Source organism: Pipistrellus kuhlii, unplaced genomic scaffold, assembly GCF_014108245.1.
Source record: "Pipistrellus kuhlii isolate mPipKuh1 unplaced genomic scaffold, mPipKuh1.p scaffold_m20_p_2, whole genome shotgun sequence".
NCBI lineage: Eukaryota > Metazoa > Chordata > Mammalia > Chiroptera > Vespertilionidae > Pipistrellus > Pipistrellus kuhlii.
Window position 1 is genome coordinate 129,776,476 of NW_023425515.1, and position 22,094 is coordinate 129,798,569.

The window sequence follows — 22,094 nt, forward strand, 5'->3', positions numbered from 1 at the left end:
TAAAGTTCCCACTAATTAACTAAATTTTTAAGATTTATCGTGTTTTCCGGCGTATAAGACGACTTTTGAAACGAAAAAAAAGTCAACTGAAAATCGGGGGCAAAAGACCAAAATTGCACAAAAATTACCTGCAGATCTTGACGGCAAAGTAAGTCTTTTCTTTGAAGTGTGGGGTAGTCTTATACAGCGAATATAGGCCTAAACCTATGTTTTAACTGTAAAATTAGGGGGTCGTCTTATAAGCCGGAAAATACGGGTAAACACTTTACTGTCAGAGTTAAAAATTAGTAGGTAATAATGTGTGACTTTAAGGCATAAGTACTGGGTAAAGATTTCTGAAACTCAATAATTACCTTCTGAAAGAAATTACAGTAATCTCTTCTTAAAATATAGATTGCTACTTCTTTTAATCCTTCTAGTCCATACATATCAGCCATATTGAGTATTTTACTAAAATAAAAGTAGATATTGTGTTAATTCTCCATTTTAAAAACCAAGGCAAATACATAGTAACTTCCTACTAATATATGATGTATTTTAAAAGAGAAAAATATAAATTATTATTATTAATTTAATTATAACCTTCTGCCCTATATAATAAAAAAAAGCCTTTATGGATTACAAAAAGGCCAAAAGTTGAAAGCACTGTCACAAGATTTGAATAATGGAGAATATGAAGAAATAAATTTGAAAATGTTTCAATCAAATTCCTCTCAGATTTGCAGATATATCTCAAAGCCCAGGAAACTGCTTTGAAGCTGTTAAAGTTATAAATGCTTTGCAATAAATCTGTATAATAAAAGTTTTAAGGTAACAAATTGATGCTTATCAGATTGAAATGCTTACAAATGACCCTAAGATTAGAGACATCATGCAATTATTCAAGAGATTTTCAGTCACTTCTTTCACTGGGCAAATATTTCTGAGCACCCATACATACTTTAGGTACTTAGGAAACAAACAAGCCTGGAGAGCAAGATAAAATTCATATAGGTTTCCAGGGGGAAAAACTTCAGTACTGAATCTTTGTGACTCATGAGGCTTTCTTCCCCTAAGTCATATTTATTCAGTTTGTAAGCAAAAGAACCAATGAATATTTAATATTAAAAGAGCAGCTTTCACTTTGATGTTAGAATAGCAGTAAAAGGAGAGCACATCCAGAAAATCAGATGACCAGGTACATTTCACTCTCCAATGGAATTTCAGCAGTTTATATGGCATTTCACTATAGAGCAATTAAGAATCACATCATGCTTTAACCGGTTTGGCTCAGTGGATAGAGTGTTAGCCTGTGGACTGAAGGGTCCCAGGTTTGATTTTGGTCAAGGGCATGTACCTTAGTTGTGGGCACATCCCCAGTAGGGGGTGTGCAGGAGGCAGCTGATCAATGTTTCTCTCATCAATGTTTCTAATTCTCTATCCCTCTTCTTTCCTCTCCGTAAAATATCAATAATGATTTTAAAAAAAGAATTACATCATTGTTGGTCTTTAGGATGCCTATATTCTTAAATTGATTTTAAGGTTTTTCTTTTTCTGTTTTAAGAGACATGCTAAAGTTAAAAAATAAAGTAGTAAAATAATAGTTCAAAATTTAATAAAGGTTCAATCAATTTTGTTTTATATAATCCTCTCATTTATTTTCCAAAACAAATATAAGGTTTTTCTAACATACTTTAAGTCTAATAAAGACCTTTCTTAATCTTATTACTGTGAATTGATAGAACATTTTTTTCTTCTAAAAACAGTAACATTATTTTTAGATAATCCCAAATACACACAAGATATGACAAAACAGGTGATAAAAGTGAAGCTTCTACTTCATTGATAATCTGAAACATAGCTCAACAAAGCAGAAGCCAAAAAATAGTAATACTTTTATATTTAAAATAATCAAAAAAATAATACATACCCAACATTAGCTTTGTCTGGAAAGTCCAAAGTTCCTCCATATATAAAAGACATCATAACATTCATTTCTACATAGTTTATACTGAAAATAAAAAAAAGAAAAAACTAATCGCAAATCCAGAAATTAAGGTTTAACTGATACTAATTATACATTCTATTTTCCCATAAACTTTTAGCCAAGATAAAGTTTTAATCTCACTTTTATCTAAAGAATATATTCTTCAAATAACATCCATGCAGGTATGCCATTAATTTAATATGAAGTATGATTGAAGCTATGGCCTTTTATATGTTTTAAAATATTATTAGCATATTATCACACCACTCATTATTTATTATTTATTGTGGTTTAGCCTCACATTTTCTCTCATCAGTTCTATGATAAAATCCTTTTGATACTGTTGTAATAAACACAGTTATTAACAGGGAAGGAACAAAGGAAGGCAAATATTATAGGCATGCCCAGTAAAGTCTGGTGACACAGGGAAGGGTACTTGTCAGTCACACCAGGGAACAGGGCAGAGTAGATGTGGTGGTCACTGCAAGCACAGGAAGACTTGAGATACATAACTCCCAAACAAAGGAGTTCCCTCTCTTGCCTCTTGCTCGCTCTTGTGTGCTGCGCTCCTGGTCTCTTTTTGCAAGGGGTACACTCCTCTGCATTTGCCCACACAATAGACTGATGGACTGGAACTAGCATGATGCTGTGCTGGATCCAATTCCAACATGGAACGGAAACTAGACTCTGGCTTTGCTTCTAGCACTGCTGAATCCCCAAGTTGCATATTTTCTTGGACTGGTTTAAGGGAAATGGGACTTTAGAAACTGAGGGATATAATTCCACACAAATAAAGCTTCCTACCACATCTCATCCTCCCAAAGGGGTCTCCAGAAATGCTTATTCCAGCCGCACCCCAAGAACCCCACTCTCACTAGCAACAGAAAAAGGCATTCTCTGATAACACTCTCATATGGGTTTTTGGCCTAAAATAATCTCCTTGCTTTCTATTTCTCACACTGCCATTAGAGTGACTTTGCTAAAATATAAATCTGATATAGTCCTTCCATTTCAACAATTATCCATAGTCCACAGGAAAAAAAAGTCCAGATACCTTAGCGTAGTGCACAGTATTCTTTATCATCTGACTCTGGTTCTCCCTCTCTAGCAGCTGTTCCAAGAAAAGTGAACTACTTATTTCCTATACCAGAACTACTTGTAATTCCTTATATCGGGTCTAGTAATAATTGATGTCGTTTTTAAACATCCGTTTAAAATCTTGCTTGGCGTTGACTTGTATTGACATAACCTTCAAACACGTGGTATCTACAGAACGTGTGAAGTGCAATTAACAAGTTTTGCTTGAAAAAGTTTGTGTTTGGTTTGGTTTTTGTTGCAAAACTAGGGCTAAGAAGATAGCGGATGAAGAGCATATTCGGCACTGCATGCTTTACGAGTTCCAATTAGGAAGAAAAGCAAGTGAGGCTGCAAAAAACATCTGTAGTGCTCTTGGTCAAGATGCAGTTAGCGCCAGAAAATGCCAGCGTTGGTTTGAGAAATTTCGCGAGGGAAATTTTTCGTTAGATGACAAGAGTGGTCGAGGCCGTGTGTCCAATTTTGATCAAGAAGCTCTTCAAGCTCTTTTGGTGCAAAATCCTCAAATTACCCAACAAGAGCTTGCAACAACTTTAAATTGTTCACAAAAAACAATTTCCAATCAATTGCGTGCACTTGGCAAAGTCCAAAAGTTTGGAAAATGGGTTCCTCATGAGTTGACCGACAACAACCGTAATCAGAGAGTCACAATTTGCAGTTCGCTCCTCTCTCGTCAAAACCGTTTGCCGTTTTTAGAGCAAATTGTTACCGGAGATGAAAAATGGGAGCTGTATGTTAATTTGAAAAGGCGGCCTCAATGGTTGGACAAAAATGAGGCTCCGCAGCCCACGCCAAAACCTGACTTGCATGCGAAAAAAGTGATGTTGTGTGTTTGGTGGAATTTTAAAGGAATTCTTCATTATGAACTTTTACCATCTAACCAAACCATTACAAGTGCAGTGTATAGTGCCCAATTGGAAAAGTTAGCCCAAGCTTTAAGAGAAAAAGAACCCGCGCTGATTAATCGGAAGGGCGTAATTCTTCACCACGATAACGCAAGACCGCATACTGCAAGAATCACTGCTGAAAAACTGCGCCAGTTGGAATGGGAAGTTCTCCTTCAACCTGCATATTCTCCTGATATTGCCCCTTCCGATTACCATTTGTTTCGTTCTTTGCAAAACTTTCTTCTTGGAAAAAAATTTAATAATGAAGAATGCCTCAAAAATGCATTGACCGAATTTTTTGCATCAAAATCACAAGAATTTTACAACAGAGGGATTAAAATGCTTCCTGAGCGTTGGGCACAAGTAGTAGAAAACAACGGCAACTATATTGTTGATTAAATTTTGTCGTATTGTTTAAATAAATTCGATTTAAAAAAGTATTAGAAAACGACATTAATTATTACTAGACCTAATACATCCATGTCTTAGCACATATTGCTCACTTGGCTTAAAATGCTCCCCTGTCATCCGGCTGGTATGGTGCAGTGGTTGGGTGTCAACCTATGAACCCTAAGATTTTGGTTCGATTCCTGGTCAGGGCACATGCCTAGGATGCCAGCTCAATCTCCAGTAAGGGATATGCAAGAGGCAGCCTATCAGTGATTTTCTCTCATCATTAATGTATCTATCTCACTCTCTCCTTCTCCCTTCCTTTCTGAAAGAAACAAAAATATACTTTTAAAAAATCCTCTCTATTTACTTCATCTTTCAGACACAAGACATATGATTCTTTATCTCTGATTGTTTCCTTAATGCCCTAAGGCAAAAAAAATCACTGACTGTTAAACACAATAATAACTAACATCTATACTGAGCACTTACTACGAGCCAGTCACTGAATTTATATTTTGAATGCCATTAGCACATTTAATCATCGCAACTCAATAGTAGGCACCATTATTAGTCTCATTTTATAATGAAAAAATGAAATTAAGTAACATGCCCCAGGTCAAATGGATAGTGATGGATTGGAATTTAAATCCAGACATTCGAGACTCCAAAGCCTGGGCTCTTTTATCAAACTGACTTGTAATATCTTTATCTAGACTGAGTTATGTGAGGGGAGGGTTTGAATTTTCGTTATCCTTGCATCTCTAGTAGCAGAATGTAAGCACTGATTCACTATCCCAGAATGAGAAGATTTCCCATTTCCCACATAGCACAGGAACTATGCAGTGGAATCAGGGTGGGGACAGTGCTGATAAGACACCCATAGTTTGTTAAGCATAGGACCTAAGTATCTGGAATGAATAAAAGGAGGAAGGCAAGAAGACAAGAAATGGAGTCCCACAGGGCAATACTTAGAAATGTGTTTGTTTTGATTCTATGGCCTTAAATAATACATGCTTAATAAATGTTTGATGAAACGTTTAAATAAATGGCTTATTAGGGCACTGATAGCATCTTTCAAAAACTGAGTTATAATATATGTAAATAATTTAAAATTAATTTTATAAATATAAATTTGTCCTTATTATGGCTAAGTACTGGTTTCTACTGATTCAAAATTCCAATCTTTAATACTTAGGAAAAAAGTCAATCCCTGAATGTTCTCATTTATATACTATGTATATGACAAGAATAATTTTGACATATTATCCATAGCCTATTATTCTAAATACTAGCATAATTACTAGAATGTATACTATTCCATACACTTTTCCTCAAATATCAAGAGCCATTCTTGTCAATGTTAATGAGAATTAGCCATTTATGTTGAAAGAATGGCTTAAGACTTGACATATTTAAGCAAAAAATAATGATTAAATAAAAACAAAAGTAGTTTTGCCAAAACCGGTTTGGCACAGTGGTAGAGCGTCGGTCTGCAGACTAAAGGGTCCTGGGTTCGATTCCGGTCAGGGGCATGTACATTGGTTGCGGGCACATCCGAGGTAGAGGGTGTGCAGGAGGCAGCTAGTCGATGTTTCTCTCTCATTGACGTTTCTAGCTCTCTATCTCTCTCACTTTCTCTGTAAAAAAATCAATAAAATATATATATATATATTTTAAAAAGTAGTTTTATTAACATAAATAGCAAAATCTAGACATATGAGTCTATGTATCAATATATGTGATAGCTATAAAAACAGCAAGAAACCATTTTCCTGCTGTCTTGACAGGTGTTTTACTAATACTTTCTCAGTATTGTGTTGTAAGTCATTTATATTTTTACTAAAAGAGTCTGAAAGATATGATCAACTGACCTAAAAGAGTAAGAAGTTACTCCAAGAGCACTCAGTTTAAATGGGAAGAGTTAAGCACTATTTCCATTTAAACATAATCAGAATAGAAACTTATAGGAAATGAAAACATTACATATATTCAGAATCAGAACAAAGAAAAATGTATGAGGACAGAACTCTAAGATCAGAGAGCAAACATACTCCTATTCTACTAAAATCTCTGTGCTTCCAAAAGTCCCAGATCCCTATGTGTGTGGGTTAAAGTAACATATGCACTCCAGTCATTCGTTCATTCATCTGTTCACATTCAATATTTATTGAATGATAGGTTCTATTCTAGACCTTGAGGATAAAGAAGCATGCATTCTAGAAGTAGGACATGGGCAATAAATATGTAAACAAATATATAAAGAAGATAATTTTAATAGTGAAAAGTATCATAAAGACAATACAACAGGATAATATAAAGAAGAGCAACTGGAAAGTTTGGCTGTAGCTGCTTTAGGGGATCGTCTGGGGAAAGCCCAAGGACCAGATCATGCAGGGTCTTCTGGGTTATGGTAAAGATTTGGATTTAATTCTAATTGTGATGAGCAGGCACTGAGGATTTTATCAGAAGAGAAATATGATCTGATTTATATTTCAAAAGATCATACTGAAGGTTCAGAGCAATCTCCAGAAATCTCCTAAGGGAGATGAGATAATCCAATTTCATGCTTCAAAGCCCCAAGCCACCACTGGAGGACATCTATGTATAGAAAATGGAAATACGTGAGGTTTCTTTACAGAAATACTGCCGTGGTTCAGTTTCCAGTATAGGAAGTGGTAAATCTCTCCCTTCTTCCACCAGAACAGGAGAACTTCCAAGTATACCCTTCCACTTCCCAACTCTGGGACATGGGTAGAAGTAGGGTTGGTTGTAGGACTCTACTATTCCGACCTCAATTTATTGAAGGCTGTCTCACTGGAAAAATATAACATGCATTAATGTCTTTGAGTTATCACTCATTAAGAACACTGGTTCTTTTCTGTGAGGACAGACAGGATTTCATTCTAATCTGTTGCAGAAAACATCCTGCAGACATGTAAGACTGGCCCAGTTCCAAGAGAGGCTGAGGACCAAGCAAAGCAGGCATTGCTGTCCTGGTATCGGGAATGACCCTCACTTGAACCCATTTGTCTCTAGAAAATGAGAACAATCTAATTTGGGGGGTGGGGAGGGGGGGAAAGAAGGCAAATATTATTGAGCACTACATACTATGTACCAAGCACTATGCCAGATTGTTTCCTTGCTATATTTCATTTAATCTTTTCAACAACATCAGAAAGTTCAGGGAAAGTAAGGAATATTCCTAAAGCCATATAAAAAGTTTGGACTGGATGTAGGAGTGCCTTTGAGAACACCAAAGCTCATTCTACTATACTACACAACCTATGGAAACACCTATCCAGATTTACAGTGTAAGTTAATATGAAAACAGAATTTGTTAATATATACAAATCCCTAAAAGATGTGAGTTTTTTTTTAAGTAAAATTTTTAAATTCCCTTTACTCTTCCAATGGCTTTTATTTAATTATGATACTAATAACATTTTAGATAGTAATTTGAGACATTCTTCTTTCATTTTCGTGTTAGAAAACCTTGCTTTATTCATCAAAGTAAGAGAAATGGAATTCATTTCCAATGTGCTAGCATGAGAAGTGAAAAAGCCAATTGGGAGTGAGCCCCCAATGCTGATACAGCAGCTCTGGGTAAGATGAACCAGTAAGAAGCAGAGACTTACAACAGAAGTGAAGAGGAAATACTGAAAGAGGAGTGAGCCTGGTCATTGATGGCATTACTGCACCAATTTGGATGACACTTGAAACAAATTTGGTTTCCTCTATTTGGCCTTCCCTTGAATAAGCTGTTAAAGTCTGTCAGTAGTAGTCAAGCCGTATTATAAAAGTAAATATCCATTACCTCCATCATAATCAAAGATGGGGAATTACAGGTGAGGGAATAGGGACCAATAGTTGTTGCCACTAATTCTTTCTTGTCTACTGATCTCTTAGTAAAGAGACATCATTTTTTTAAAAAAATATATATTTTATTGATTTTGTCCAGAGATAGGGAGAGAGATAGAGAGTTAGAAACATCGATGAGAGAGAGTCATTGATCAGCTGCCTCTTGCACACCCCCTACTGGCATGCCCGCAACCAAGGTACATGCCCTTGACCGGAATCGAACCCGGGACCCTTCAGTCCCCAAGCCGACGCTCTATCCATTGAGCCAAACCGGTTCCGGCAAGACATCATTTTTTAAAGCCTGTGCATTTTGAATGTTTAATGGCTCATGAGGGTTAAGGACTGCCTTTATTCCTATTGCTAAACTCAGAAGTAACCGTGAACAGTATAAACAGATAAAGGTGGAGCAGCACTGCTTGAAGAGGCACCCTTTCTAACGGCCTTCCCCTTGGACCCAATCCCACACCTGTGCTCCCGAGCACACCCACCAGGATCTTTAGGGTCCTGTGAGATAAAGTTTGAAAGTCACTGATTTAAACAGTGGAGGGCTGGTTAGCTAGCTCAAAAGCACATGCCAATAGGGAACTTCTAATTTCTTCAGTGACTGTGATGGAATAGACTCTGAATTAAAACATGAAATGCATATTTAGCATAAGCACTTATTACCCAGTGACCCCCAGGAACACATTTAACTTATCTGATCTTGTTTTTATTTATCTGCAATATGTGACTAGACCTGCTCTCTCAAAGACTGATTATAAAAATGAAAGGGCAAACAAAAAAACAAATAAATAAGTAAAATAAAAATGAAAGGGCATTGCAGAGACCGGTTTGGCTCAATGGATAGAGCGTCGGCTTGGGCACTGAAGGGTCTCGGGTTCAATTCCAGTCAAGGGCATGTACCTTGGTTGTGGGCATATCCCCAGTAGGGGGTGTGCAAGAGGCAGCTGATCGATGACTCTCTCTCATCGATGTTTCTAACTCTATCTCTCTCCCTTACTTTCTGTAAAAAATCAATAAAATATATTTTTAAAAAAATGAAAGGGCATAATAAATGTGAAAGAAGTCTAGAAAATATATGGTGTTATATTGTAAGATATTATTACTGCTGAGGACAGAATTTATTATTGCTGGAGACAGAAACAAATATATAAAACAAAAGGTATCAGGTAGTAAAAATTATCACTAAGTGTACAGGAACTAAGATTTCTTCCAGGAAAAAATTAGACATGTACTTTCTGTAAAATTACTTTCCCTCTCTGTGGAATAAAGTTCCACAATCATATGCTTTTGTTTCAGAATTTACAAACAATATTTCAACTATGTTTAACAATAATTAGCACTACATAGTACATTTATACCTAGACAAAAGGCCCATTACACAAGATTCGTGCATTGGAGTGGGGAGGGATCCCTCAGCCTGGCCTTCACCCTTTCACCCCGATCCCTCGGGGATGTCTGCCTAAGCCAGCAGGTGGACATCCCCCAAAAGGTTCTTAGTGCTGCTGCGGAGGTGGGAGCGGCTCACACCACCACTGCTGCACTCGCCAGCTGTGAGCCCGGCTTCTGGCTGAGCAGCGCTTCTCCTGTGAGAATGCACTGGCCACCAGGGGCAGCTCCTGCATTGAGTATCTGTCCCCTGGTGGTCAGCGCTCATCATAGCGACCGGTTGTTCTGCAGATTGATTGTTTTACATATTACGGTTTTATTATACAGGATTGCAGATACTGTCACAATTTTTTAAAATTTTATTTTTCAAACACAGTTTACATTGACTATTATTTTATATTAGCTTCAGGTGTACAGGATAGTAGGTAGATATTTCCAGTTCCCACCTGAAACCATACATAGTTATTACAATATTATTGACTATATTTCCTATTATGTATTTTACATCCCCGTGACTATTGTATTACTATCAATTTTTACATTTTAATCCCTTCACCTTTTTCACTCAGTCCCCCAAATCTCCTCCTCTCTGGCAACCATCAGTCTGTTCTTTGTATTATGAGTCTGTTTCTGTTTTGTTCATTTATATTGTTCTTCAGATTCCACATATAAGTGAAATCATGTGGTATTTATCTTTCTTTGATGGACTTATTTCATTTTAGCATACTACCCTATAGGTCCATCAATGCTGTCACAAATAGTAAGATTACATTCTTTTTTATGGCTGAATAAAATTCCATTGTAAATATGTACCAAGCTTTTTTATTCACGTGTCTACTGATAGGCGCTTGAGTTGCTTCCATATCTTAGCTATTGCACATAACAATGCAATGAACATAAGGGTGCACATATTCTTTTAAATTAGTGTTTTAGGTTTCTTCAGAAATATTCCCAGAAGTGGAACTGCTGGGTCATAAGGCAGTTCCACTTTTAATTTTTTGATGAAACTCCATACTGTATTCCTTAGTGGCTGCAAGTCTGCATTCCCAGCAACAATGCATTCCCCTTTTCTTCACATCCTCACAACACTTGATGTTCATTGATTTATTGATGATTGCCATTCTGACAGATGTCAAGTGATATCACATTGTGATCTTACTTTGCATTTCTCGGATGCATAATCAGATACTTCTTTTGACCTTTATCTCACTATACAGAATCACATGATTTTTAATGAATACCAAAAAGTTGTACTCTGAGTCAAATTAGTGTTTTCTCTCCATTTACTAGTACATTTTTTATGGAATTCAGTTCTAATGAGAATGGATTAATAGTTTTTAAAAATGATGTCTAAAACATCTGAAATATAATCCCTGAACAAGTTTCCAAAATTATACCCCAGTAATTATTCCTAGGATTGACACACAGAAAGACTCTGGCCTCTGCTAGCACTATCCCTATATCCAGGGATATTTTAAGTTCACCAGAAAACAAGAGATCTTATCAGTAGAGTACATATATCTTTCAGGTTGGTTTTCAACAGTGCAATTCATCCATCTACAATGTTACCAATTCATCCATCTACACATTCCTTTTATCTCAAGGATAAATTTTTTTTAGCTTGGTGATTAAAATCTTCCATAATCAGAAACTACTTGATTGCCACAGAAAGGGGGTAAAGAGGTGAACAAAATGGTTAAAGATGTTCAAAAGATACAAAGTTATAGTTACAACATAAATCCTGGGGTTGTAATGTATGGCATGGTGTTTATAGTTAACAATACGTATTGTATATTTGAAAGCTGCTAAGAGACTAGATCTTAAAAATTCTCATCACAAGAAAAAAAATTACAAGTATGGGTGGTGGTGGATGTTAACTATCATTTCACAATATATACATAATAGAGGCCTGATTCACGAAATTTGTGCATGGGAACGGGGGAGGAGGGTGTCCCTCAGCCCAGCCTACACCCTCTCCACTCTGGACCACTCGAGGGATGTTAAACTGCCCGTTTAGGCCCGATTCCACTGGGATTGGGCCTAAACAGGCAGTCAGACATCCCTCTCACTATCTAAGACTGCTGGCTCCCAACTGCTCACCTGCCTGCCTTCCTATTGCCCCTAACTTTTTCTGCCTGCCAGCCTGATCACCCCCTAGCCACTCCCATGCCAGCCTAATTGATATATTACTGCTCCCCTGCCAGCCTGTTTGCTCCCAGCTTCCCTCCTCTGCCGGCCTGGTCACCCCTAACTGCCCTCCTCTGCAAGGTCAATAGTCTCCAACTGCACTCATTTGCAGGCCTGGTGCCTCCCAACTGCCCTCCCTGCTGGCCATCTTGTGGTGCAGGATCTTTGACTACATGGGGGCAGCCATATTATATTTGGAGTGATGGTCAATCTGCATATTACTCTTTTATTAGATAGGATAGAAGCCTGGTGCATAAATGGGGGCTAGCTGGTTTGCCCTGAAGGGTGTCCCGGATCAGTGTGGGGGTTCCCTTGAGGCATGGGGCAACCTGAGCGAGGGGCCTGTGGTGGTTTGCTGGCCAGCCACACCCCCTGGTGACCCAAGCTGAGGCCCTAGTATCTGGAATTTATTTACCTTTTACAATTGAAACTTTGTAGCCTGGAGCAGAGCCAAGCCTCCTGCTCACTCCGTGGCCAGCAGCCATTCTGTTGGAATTTATGTATCTTCTATAACTGAAACTCTGTAACATGGAGTGGAGGCTTGGGCCAGTAAGGGTGTATGGAAAGCTTTGCTTCCTCCATTTCCAGGGGCAACCCTAGCCTCCCACTCTTTCCAGCTCCATGGCTGCTGCCATTTCTGTTTCGATTTGTTTACCTTCTATAATTGAAACTTTGTAGCCTTGAGTGGAGGCTTAGGCCAGCAAGGGCAGGCAAGAAAGTTTGGCTTCCTCCATTGCCTGGAAAACCCAAGCCTCCCTCCTGCTCTCTGTGGCTGTAGCCATCTTGGTTGGGTTTATGTGCATACTCTCTCGGATTGGCTGGTGGGTATAGCAGAGTGATGGTTAATGTGTATATTACTCTTTCATTAGGTAGGATAGTGAATTATTCATTGTATGCTTAAGAATATTATGCTACATAATAATATCTCAATAAAATGTTTTTAACTAAATGAATAAAAAAGCTCAGTTAGAAAGATAACAAGGTTACATACATAAAACATTCCTTTTTCCTTTTTCTTTTTGTTAATGCCCACCCGAGAACATTTTTTCCATTGATTTCTAAAGAGAGTAGAAGGAAGGGAGGGTGGTTGGGAGTGAGGGAGGAGGTCAGAGAAACACTGGTGTGAAAGAGAGACATTGATTAGCTGCCTCCCACAAGTGGTCAAACCTGCAACCCAGATAACTGCCCTTGACCTAGGAATCGTACCTGCGACCCTTCTGTGCACAGCTTAACATTCTAACCACTGAACACACTAGCCAAGACAGCAAACATTCTTTTTTAAATATCATCAAAGCAGTCATGTTATGTTTTGATAGTATATTAATGAAAAAACAGGGGGAAAAAAGAATTTTATGCATGTGGGGGACAAATTAGTTAGGAAGTTTATTTTAGTAGTAATATCAAGTAAAAACTTGGTGATTTTATATATATCCTATATAATAAAGAACTAATATGCTAACTAGACCGGTGCTGCAAGGGCAGAGCCCCTTGCACAAATTTCATGCATTGGGTCTCTAGTAGATAGATAGATAGATAGATAGATGATAGACACACACATAGATATTTATATCCTACATTATTTTTCTTTATTACCATTTCATTAGTATCTAGTCTTCTTTTTTCTTTTAAAAAAAACACACATACACTGTAATAAAAGCATACACATGATTTCATGGATACATAACTGAAATCACTAACAGTGGCAGTTGCTAAAACTATACCCAAAAGTTAAGCTGCAAAATATATTGCTATATGTGTATTGAAATTGTGGTAATATAATTAAAATGTAACCATGGTGACCCTAACTGATTTGGCTCAGCGGATAAAGTGTTGGCCTGTGAAATCAAAGGTCCCAGATTCGATTCTGATCAAGGACATGTACCTTGGTTGCGGGCACATACCCAGTGGGGGGTTGCAGGAGGCAGCTGATTTATTTTCTCTCTCATTGATGTTTCTAACTCTCTATCCTCCTCCCTTCCTCTCTCTCTAAAAAAAAAAAAAAATCAATAAAATATATTTTAAAAAAATAAATAAATAAAATGTAACCATGGTATGAAAGATAATGGTTTGGGCTCTTTTTTATACATGTTTCATTTCTATTATGTGAATAAAATACAAAAAATAAAACACATTACATATTCTTACAAATGTTTAAAAATTCTATGCTTTATAGAGGGGGATTTGGGGCATATAAGATCTTCCAAATTTGGAAACTACCTGGTTGCCAGAAGCAGGAGGTATAGGATGAAGGTAGCCTAAAGGTACTTTTAGTTGGTAAAGGGAACCAGATTATTGTAACCTAGAAGACTCAAGATTATATGCCTGTGTGACAAATACAAATCCAGTAAGAAATCATGAATACTTTCCATGCATCCACTGTTACAGAATTGCCAGTATCACCATTCCATACCTAAGCCTCTAACCAAAACTGACCCCATCAAGGAAACATCTATGGTGAAAATGATGCAGAACTGAGAAACTCCCTCAGAACTCCCAGGCAATTTTCCTACTGAGAAAGTCCTCTCTCATACTGTACACTATAGAATCTTGCACTTATCATCTGTGACCAAAATGCTCCATTTCACCATTTAAGGAAGTAGTACACCTTTTTTTTTTTTTAATGTTAAAGGCAATAAACTTTAATATTTCAAGAAAAACTGTTTTAAATATGTTACATGCAATAAACATGAATATTTCGAGAGGAAGTAGTTCATCTCTTAATAACTGTCTTGAAAGTTTAAATAAAGTGCCATTAATTATATAGATTCATCATTGTACTATTCTAGATCACTGAAATCCACATCTTTCCAAATTATTCTTTAAAGAAGAAAATTAAGAAAATATATATATTTTTAAATTTAAAAAAGAAAGAAAAAAGAAACTGTAGACAGAATATTTGTATTCCCCACCCTCTTAAATTCATATATTGAACCCTAACTCCCCAGTGTGACTGTATTTGGAGACAGGGCTTCTAAGGCAGTAATAACAAAAACAGATCCAGACACAGGGAAGCATCCATCAGACTGTCAAACCTCAGAGGGAAGGTAGGGGAGGATGGGGATTAGGGGGAGAGATCAACCAAAGGACTTGTGTGCACGCATATAAGCCTAACCAATGGACACAGTACGGGGGGGGGGGAAGGGGGGGGGCATGCGTGTGGCAGTGAGGGGATAAGGACACATATATAATACCTTAATCAATAAAGAAAAAAAAGGTTAAATGAGGTAATTAGGGTGAGGCTCTGCCTGATGTGATAAGATTAGTGTCCTTATAAGAAACACCAAAGCACTCTTTCTCCCTCACCTTCCTTTCACATCCCCACCCCGCCCCCATGCACTGAGGAAAGGGATGAGCATACAGGGAGAAGCAGCTGCCTGCAACCACAAGACTCATGGTAAGACCTCTCACTAGACACCGAAGGACCTCGTAGGCACTTTGAATTTGCAGAACTGTGAGAAAATTGTTGTTTAAGCCGTCTAGCCTGAGAAGATTGATACACTATCTCTATTATTTCTAAACGAGAGGTCCGATGGAGCCTCAGCTCCATCTAGAAGGTCATCCGGAAGGATGTCCAGAAGGTCGTTCGGCTGTCCGGTCTAATTAGCATATTATGCTTTTATTATGATAGATGTTCCCTACTTCCTCATGTTTTCAGAAAATGTACTTTGTAGATTTCCACATGAAAAATATTTCACTGAACTTACAGAAAAATCAGATTCACAAAAAGTGCTTCATATTATTTGTAATTGTTATAGTCAAACTTATAAAAATTATGCTTACCCTTGAAGAGTAATGTACTCTTGAGAACTTTCAGCCCAACAGCCACTCAGCATCGCAGCAAAATAACTACATCTGGAACTTAAAATGGCTCTAAAGAAAGAGGAGGAAAACACAGGTAAACATTTACATATTATGCAAATGTAATTTTTAATGAAACTCTTCATTTTTACCTTTTAAAATATGATAATCTATTTTTCTTGTTCGTATTCACTGATAGTATCATTACCATAAAAATTATACTTATACCTAAGTATTTTGATTGCTTGATTATAACATTAAACCCAATGTCCTTCCTATCTTTATAATTTTTTCTCTTGAAAGCTCTTTAATCTTAATTAAAAAATTGAAACTATTTCCATTAAATAAGAGAGTAAAATCATCTACAAATGGAGAAATAATGACCAAAGGGTATAACTTTCTTGAGGAAATGTCACTAAGAGCCTAGAATTTTAAAGGACCCAAGTTTGAGTTCAGAACTCACCCAATTATGCTCAAGAATGACTATCTTAGGTTTGAGAAAATGACAGTGAAAACATTTTCTTTTGAATCTCCATTCTATCTTCTGAGGTAAAATATTAATTCATTTTTTGTTTTATTTTTCCATCACCATTTATCCCCTCTTTATCTTCTTTCACTTCCACCTCCCTTCACTCCCCTTGCAATCATCATACTTGTCCATGAGTTCTCTCTTTTTCTTTTTTGCTCAATCTCTCCATCCACCCAACATTCCCCCAGCTTTTTCCTTCATTTTCCAATTCCATAAATATCTATTAACTTCTATTCTGTGCTAGGCACTATTTTAGATGCTGGAAATAGCAGTAAATGAGATACTATAAAGAACTAGGTTACATTATAGTAGAGAATGGGCTGGAATAGTGAAGGAGGAGAGGGAGGAGAGAGACACTTTTGGCAATGGCCTACTAGGTTTTCTCAGACCAACCCTCCTGCTGGAAACAGCTAGGAAAATGGGCAAAATGTATATCTTAAATATAAAAAAAAAAAAAGAAAGAAAGCATGACTTGAAGGCATCAGAAAGCTACTGTGATGGTAGCTTTTAAGACAAGTTATGAGAGAGAACACAAGTATTTGAGGTAACTTTTTCCATTGAGGCAATTGCCAAATCCAAAAGCAAAAGCAATGGCTGAGAGGCAGAAAGCTGAGCACAGCTTCTAGCACTCTTCACTGGCTCACATGCACACAAATAGGAATTTGGTGTCCATCAAAGAGGGGAGCCTTTGGTGGGTACCCCAGGATTACAGGTGGGCTCAGAAAGGCTACACAACAAGGGAGAATAGTGAGTGGGAAATGGACAAGCCCTTATTAGAACTGAAGTCTAGATCTGAATCAGCTGAACTCCTGAATGAATTAAAGTGATCTAAATCCAGCCTAACTGCTGGTCAGAAGCAAAAGAAAGTCCTGTAGTCATTAAAATAACTTTACCCAGAGTGTCAAATTACTTTTATAAATTCTCAAGAAAATGTTCAGCAATTAGCCAAAGACTATAGGCCAGGTGCACGAAATTTGTGCACTGAGGGGGTGTCCCTCAGCCCAGCCTGTGCCCTCTCACAATCGGGACCCCCTGGGGGATGTCTGACTGTTGGTTTAGGCCCCCAAGGGGTCCTGGATTGCGAGAGGGATGTAGCAGTGCACCAAATGGCAGGTGGCCAGGGAGGAGCCAAAACTGGGGTTGGGTGCCTCACTGCTCACACTCATCCTGGCCCACCACGGCTGCTGCCTCAGTAGTACTGCCATGGAGTCGGGAGGGGCTCCTGCCGCCGCCACAGCTGTGCTTGTCAGCCACTAGCCCGGCTTCTGGCTGAGCAGCGCCCCCCCCGTGGGAGTGCACTGACCAACGGGGCAGCTCCTGCCTTAAGTATCTGTCCCCTAGTGGTCAGTGCACATCATAACGGTCGCTTAGGCTTTGTATATATATATATAAAATCAGGAATAATAATCCACATCTAGAAAAAGAAGACATTTCATTCACACTGGTATCTAAAAGGTCAAGTACTTAGAACAAATAAACAAAAAAGTGTAATAGCTCTATATTAAAAGCTATTAAACATTTTTGAGATAAAATTTACAATGCCTAAGAGAGAAAGAACTAAACTACACTCATGGACTTGGAAATCCAAAACATGACCATTCTACCTCAATCAATTTTTAGATTGCACACAATCTTGATAAAGTTTTTTTTAGTAGCAATTGGTGACCTTATTTATTTTTTAATAAATCTTTACTGTTCAGATTATTACAAATGTTCCTCATTTCCCCCCCCTCCATTGCTCTTCTCCACCAGGTTCCCACCCCATCCTCTGCCTTTTCCCCACCCCCCACTGTCCTCATCCATAGGTGCAGTTTATGTTCAGTCTCTTCCCGCACCCCCACTCCTCTTTTCCCCGAGAATCAGTTCACTCCCCTTCCATACCTCTGATTCTATTATATTCACCAGTTAATATTGTTCATCAGATTTTTTTAATTCCCTTGGTTTTTAGATTCACTTGTTGATAGTTATGTATTTGTTGTTCATAATTTTTATCTTTATTTTCTTCCTCTTCCTAAAGAACCCCCTTCAACAATTCATATAATTCTGGTTTGGCAGTGATGAACTTCGTTAGCTTTTTTTTTTTTTATTAGTGAAGCTCTTTATCTGGCCTTCGATTCTGAGTGATAGCTTTGCTAGGTAGAGTACTTTTGGCTATAGGTTCTTGCTATTCATCACCTTGAATATTTCTTGCCATTTCCGTCTGGCCTGCATGGTTGAGAAATCAGCTGACAATCGTATGGGTGCTCCTTTATAGGTAACTACCTGCTTTTCTCTTGCTGTTTTTAATATTGTCTTTTGCTCTTGGAATTTTAATTATGATGTGTCTTGGTGTGGTCCTCTTTGGATTCCTTTTGTTTGGGGTTCTGTGCACTTCCTGGACTTGTAAATCTAATTCTTTCACCAGATGGGGTCATTATTTCTTTCAGTATGTTTTTGGTATCTTGCTCTCTGTCATCTTCTGGGACCCCCATAATTGTGATGTTGGTTCGCTTGAAGCTGTTTCTGGATTCTCTTGTCTTCTTGCTTCTTCGGAGGAGTGTCTTCTGGCTCTTTATGCTCCAAATCTTTGACTTGATTCTTGCGATCTTCCATTCTGTTTTTAGGACTCTGTATAATATTTTTTTTTTCAGACAATGTATTCTTTATTTTTAGTTGATCCCTTATTTCTAGTTGATCCCTTTTCATATCCTCATAGGTCTCATTTATTTTATTGGCCTTTTCTAGGAAATTCTTGAAAAACCGTATAAGCATGGTTTTGAACTCTATATCCAGACGCTTTTTGTCCTCCATTTCTTTCGTTTGTGATCTGTTTCCTTGTCTCAGCATGTTCGCAGCTTCCCTGAGTTGGTAGCCTTAAAAGTCTCTGTGTTCAGCTTGGATGGGGTGGAGTTTCAGGGTGGAGGCACCTCTATGAGAAAGGTGCCCTCAAGTTTCACCTGCTACTAAACAGTCTAGGCTCTCCCCCAATGAGCCCGGAACTGGGGTTCAGCTCAGTTGAAAGTGGGGTTGGAAGTGGGGTTCAGAGCAGTCTGGAGCTTTTGTCTGAGCCTGGGTCCCCAGGGTCTGGCCTAGAACTCGGGTTCAGTGCAGTTGGAACTGGGACTCAGCACAGTCTGGAGCTTTTGTCTCCTTCTCGTTAGGGCAATCTAGCAGCAGAGTCAACAGTCCATCCTCTGCGTGCAATGTGTGCACCTCTGGGACTGCCTTTTGCCGCTCCCCCGAGGTTCCACTTTACAGCCCAGACTCCCTCCTTATGTGTCTGGGTCCCCAGGTCTGGCCTAGAACTGGGGTTTAGTACTGTCGGATCTGGTGTTCAGCACAGTCCGGAGCTTTTATCTCCTTCCTGCTTGGAAACGCCAGCCAGGCACTCAGCCTCCCCCTCCTCTCCGGCTTAGTTCTCTCTGCGCGCAATGTACCTCCGTACCTTAGGCTTTTAAAGCTCCTCTGATTTTCCTTCTGGTTTTCTCTTTCCTTCTCATTGTAGAATTTCCAGTCAGTCGACTTTCCTGTAGTTCTTGGTAATGTCCATTTTGTATTTTAATTGTGTTTTATTGAAATTGTTATGTGAGGCTGCAGTTAGGTGTTTACCTATGCCGCCATCTTCGTTTCTCTCTGATTACCTAATTTAAAAATATATATGGATGCCCTAGCCAGTTTGGCTCAGTGGATAGAGCCTGGCCTATATGCCAGTCCCAGGTTTGATTCTTGTCAAGGGCATATACCGTGGTTGCAGGCTTCTCCCTGCCCCTGGTTAGGGCACGTGCAGGAGGCAACCAATCAGCGTTTTTCTCTCTTTTATTCTCTCTAAAAATATAAATTAAAAAAAATATCCTCGGGGAGAGTAGGGACATCTGGGGGAGATAAGAGATCAACCGAAGAACTTGTATACATGCATATAAGTACAACCAATGGACAAAAAACTCTGGGGAGGGAGGGGATGTATGGGAGGAGGGGCAATGTTAAAATATGTACACAGATAATAATTTAATAAAAAAATAAAAAAATAAAAATAAATTAAAAAAAATATATATCCTCCAGTGAGGATTAACAAAGAAAAAAAAGTAAAAGGATGGCTCAGACCTGCCTCCCCCCCCTTTCTCTGCCCCCATCACCTATCCTTCTCTGCCTCCTCCTTCTCTATCCCCTCCTTTCTCTGCAGCGCTGCAGCCTGCTCGAGCTCCAGCTCCTCCACCACCTCTACATGACCTCTGCCCCTGAGAAGCAGCTGCATTGGGTCTCCCCCTGGGCTCGGGCTGCAGGCCTGGCAGATGGCAGATGAGGGATATGGTAGGGGGTAGTGGGAGAAGGATAGGGGGAGGGAGAGAGCGATAGAAACACCAATGACGAGAATAATTGATGGGCTGCTACAGTACTCTGAAATACATACCACCTTGGTTCCAAGACCACCTCTCACTGGCTGTTCCCTGCCAGTCACTTGGCATATCAGGGATAATAAAATAAGCCTATTCCTGGGAGAGAGGGCCTTTTCTGATAGGTGACTTTGGCTTAGGAACTTTCTACCAACCTGTCAAACTTTCCTCAACTGCACTGCAGTCTAAGATGCTTCTACCAAGCTTCCTTGTCTCTCCTGTCTCCCTTACTCAGGGTCCGAATAACATTTCAGTTTAACAGCTCTCCTAGTCACCTCTAGATTCTTTCCCAGGTTCTCTCACATGCATTTACCCTAATAAATTTCTTGCAAGTCAAATTCCATCTTTATGTCTGCTTCTCAAAAGACTTGAACTAACACAGCAGCAAGCTTTTCCATCTAAGTAAGAATAAAAGCATCTGGGGCTTAAACAATTACCCTCACCTGAAGACAGAAAATTAGAAAACATTCCCATTTAAGCAGGGAACAAGCCTCAGTTTAAAAAATAATGCTGTAAATTATTTTTAAAATCTTTGTCAGATTTTTCATTTTCCAACATGCCAAAACGATTTTCTATTTTTGATTACATTTAATTTCAAATGACAAGGCTGCTTCTGGCTCTGTTGAGATGCCCTAATTTCCCCCTCGCTCTTGCTTTAGTACATTGCTATTCAATTCTTCCTGATGTTAGCTGAACTAGATTCACTACTCCAGGCAGAATAATGGCCTGGATTACTCAGAGAAGCTCTAAAAATGATTTTTTAAAAAGAACTGTTTTCTAAAATACTCTTGCTTCCAATATTTTTTTTCCTTTTTATTTCCACATAACGTCATAAGGATTAAATCCAGAGTAGCAGATCCAAACTTTTTGGAGCTGTCACTATTACACACACCAATTCTTGGCAAATATTTTAGAGAACATAAAATTTTAAAAAAAGGAAAGTTAGCTTTCTTTTAAAACATCCACTTTAATATCCAATGACTATAGCTTTCATAGGTTTTGCCTTTCCTAAGTAAAGTAATTATTTGTAAAGTGTAGCAAGTGCCCTATTATCCAACACAATTAGAACTGATAGTTGCTTATTTAATAAAAACAAAAATCAGGGGAGAGTTTTAAAAATGATTTGTATATATCATAATCATTTTATTCTCATTCAAAATATAAATATGCATTCATTCACAAATCTTTTAACATAAGGCCAATCTTTTTTTAAATGTGGATTTATTGTTTGGAGCTTCATATTTCTTGCAAAAAATATACCAATATATGCTCCCTCTGATTTATAGTTAAACTGTTCTAAACTAAGAAGGAAATTTCAAACTTTTATGAAGCAATCTGAATCATTTTAGAGTTTTATAACTTCCCTTCAAATTTTTCTGTTTCATCTATACTGAATTCAATAGCAATTTTTAAAGTGCCTCTCCTTTATTAAATCTTTCCAAAGCATTCACTTTTAGTTTTCATTGGAACAGTACCTCTTTCTTTTCATATTTCATATATCATTGCTTCATGTGATATTTCATTGTTATGACATCAAAATAATAAATTCAAAAGGTATTAAAAGGTTTGCTAACAAACCCAAGTGACTCTTGGAAGACACAAATTCACTAATAGGGAATGGA

At 38.1% G+C, this 22,094-nt stretch overlaps 1 protein-coding gene across 3 annotated transcripts in view; it reads right to left on the reverse strand.

Moving 5' to 3' along the window:
• BTBD8 (BTB domain containing 8) overlaps positions 1 to 22,094 on the reverse strand; it is a 78,323-nt gene that overhangs the window by 34,986 nt on the left and 21,243 nt on the right. For all 3 annotated transcript variants that reach the window (XM_045584352.1, XM_036446098.2, XM_036446101.1), the window contains 3 exons: positions 15,556 to 15,645; positions 1,910 to 1,990; positions 354 to 450 (listed from right to left, as the gene is read on the reverse strand). In XM_045584352.1, the coding sequence (XP_045440308.1) occupies positions 354 to 450; positions 1,910 to 1,990; positions 15,556 to 15,645 (268 nt within the window). The remainder of the gene's footprint in view (positions 1 to 353; positions 451 to 1,909; positions 1,991 to 15,555; positions 15,646 to 22,094) is intronic.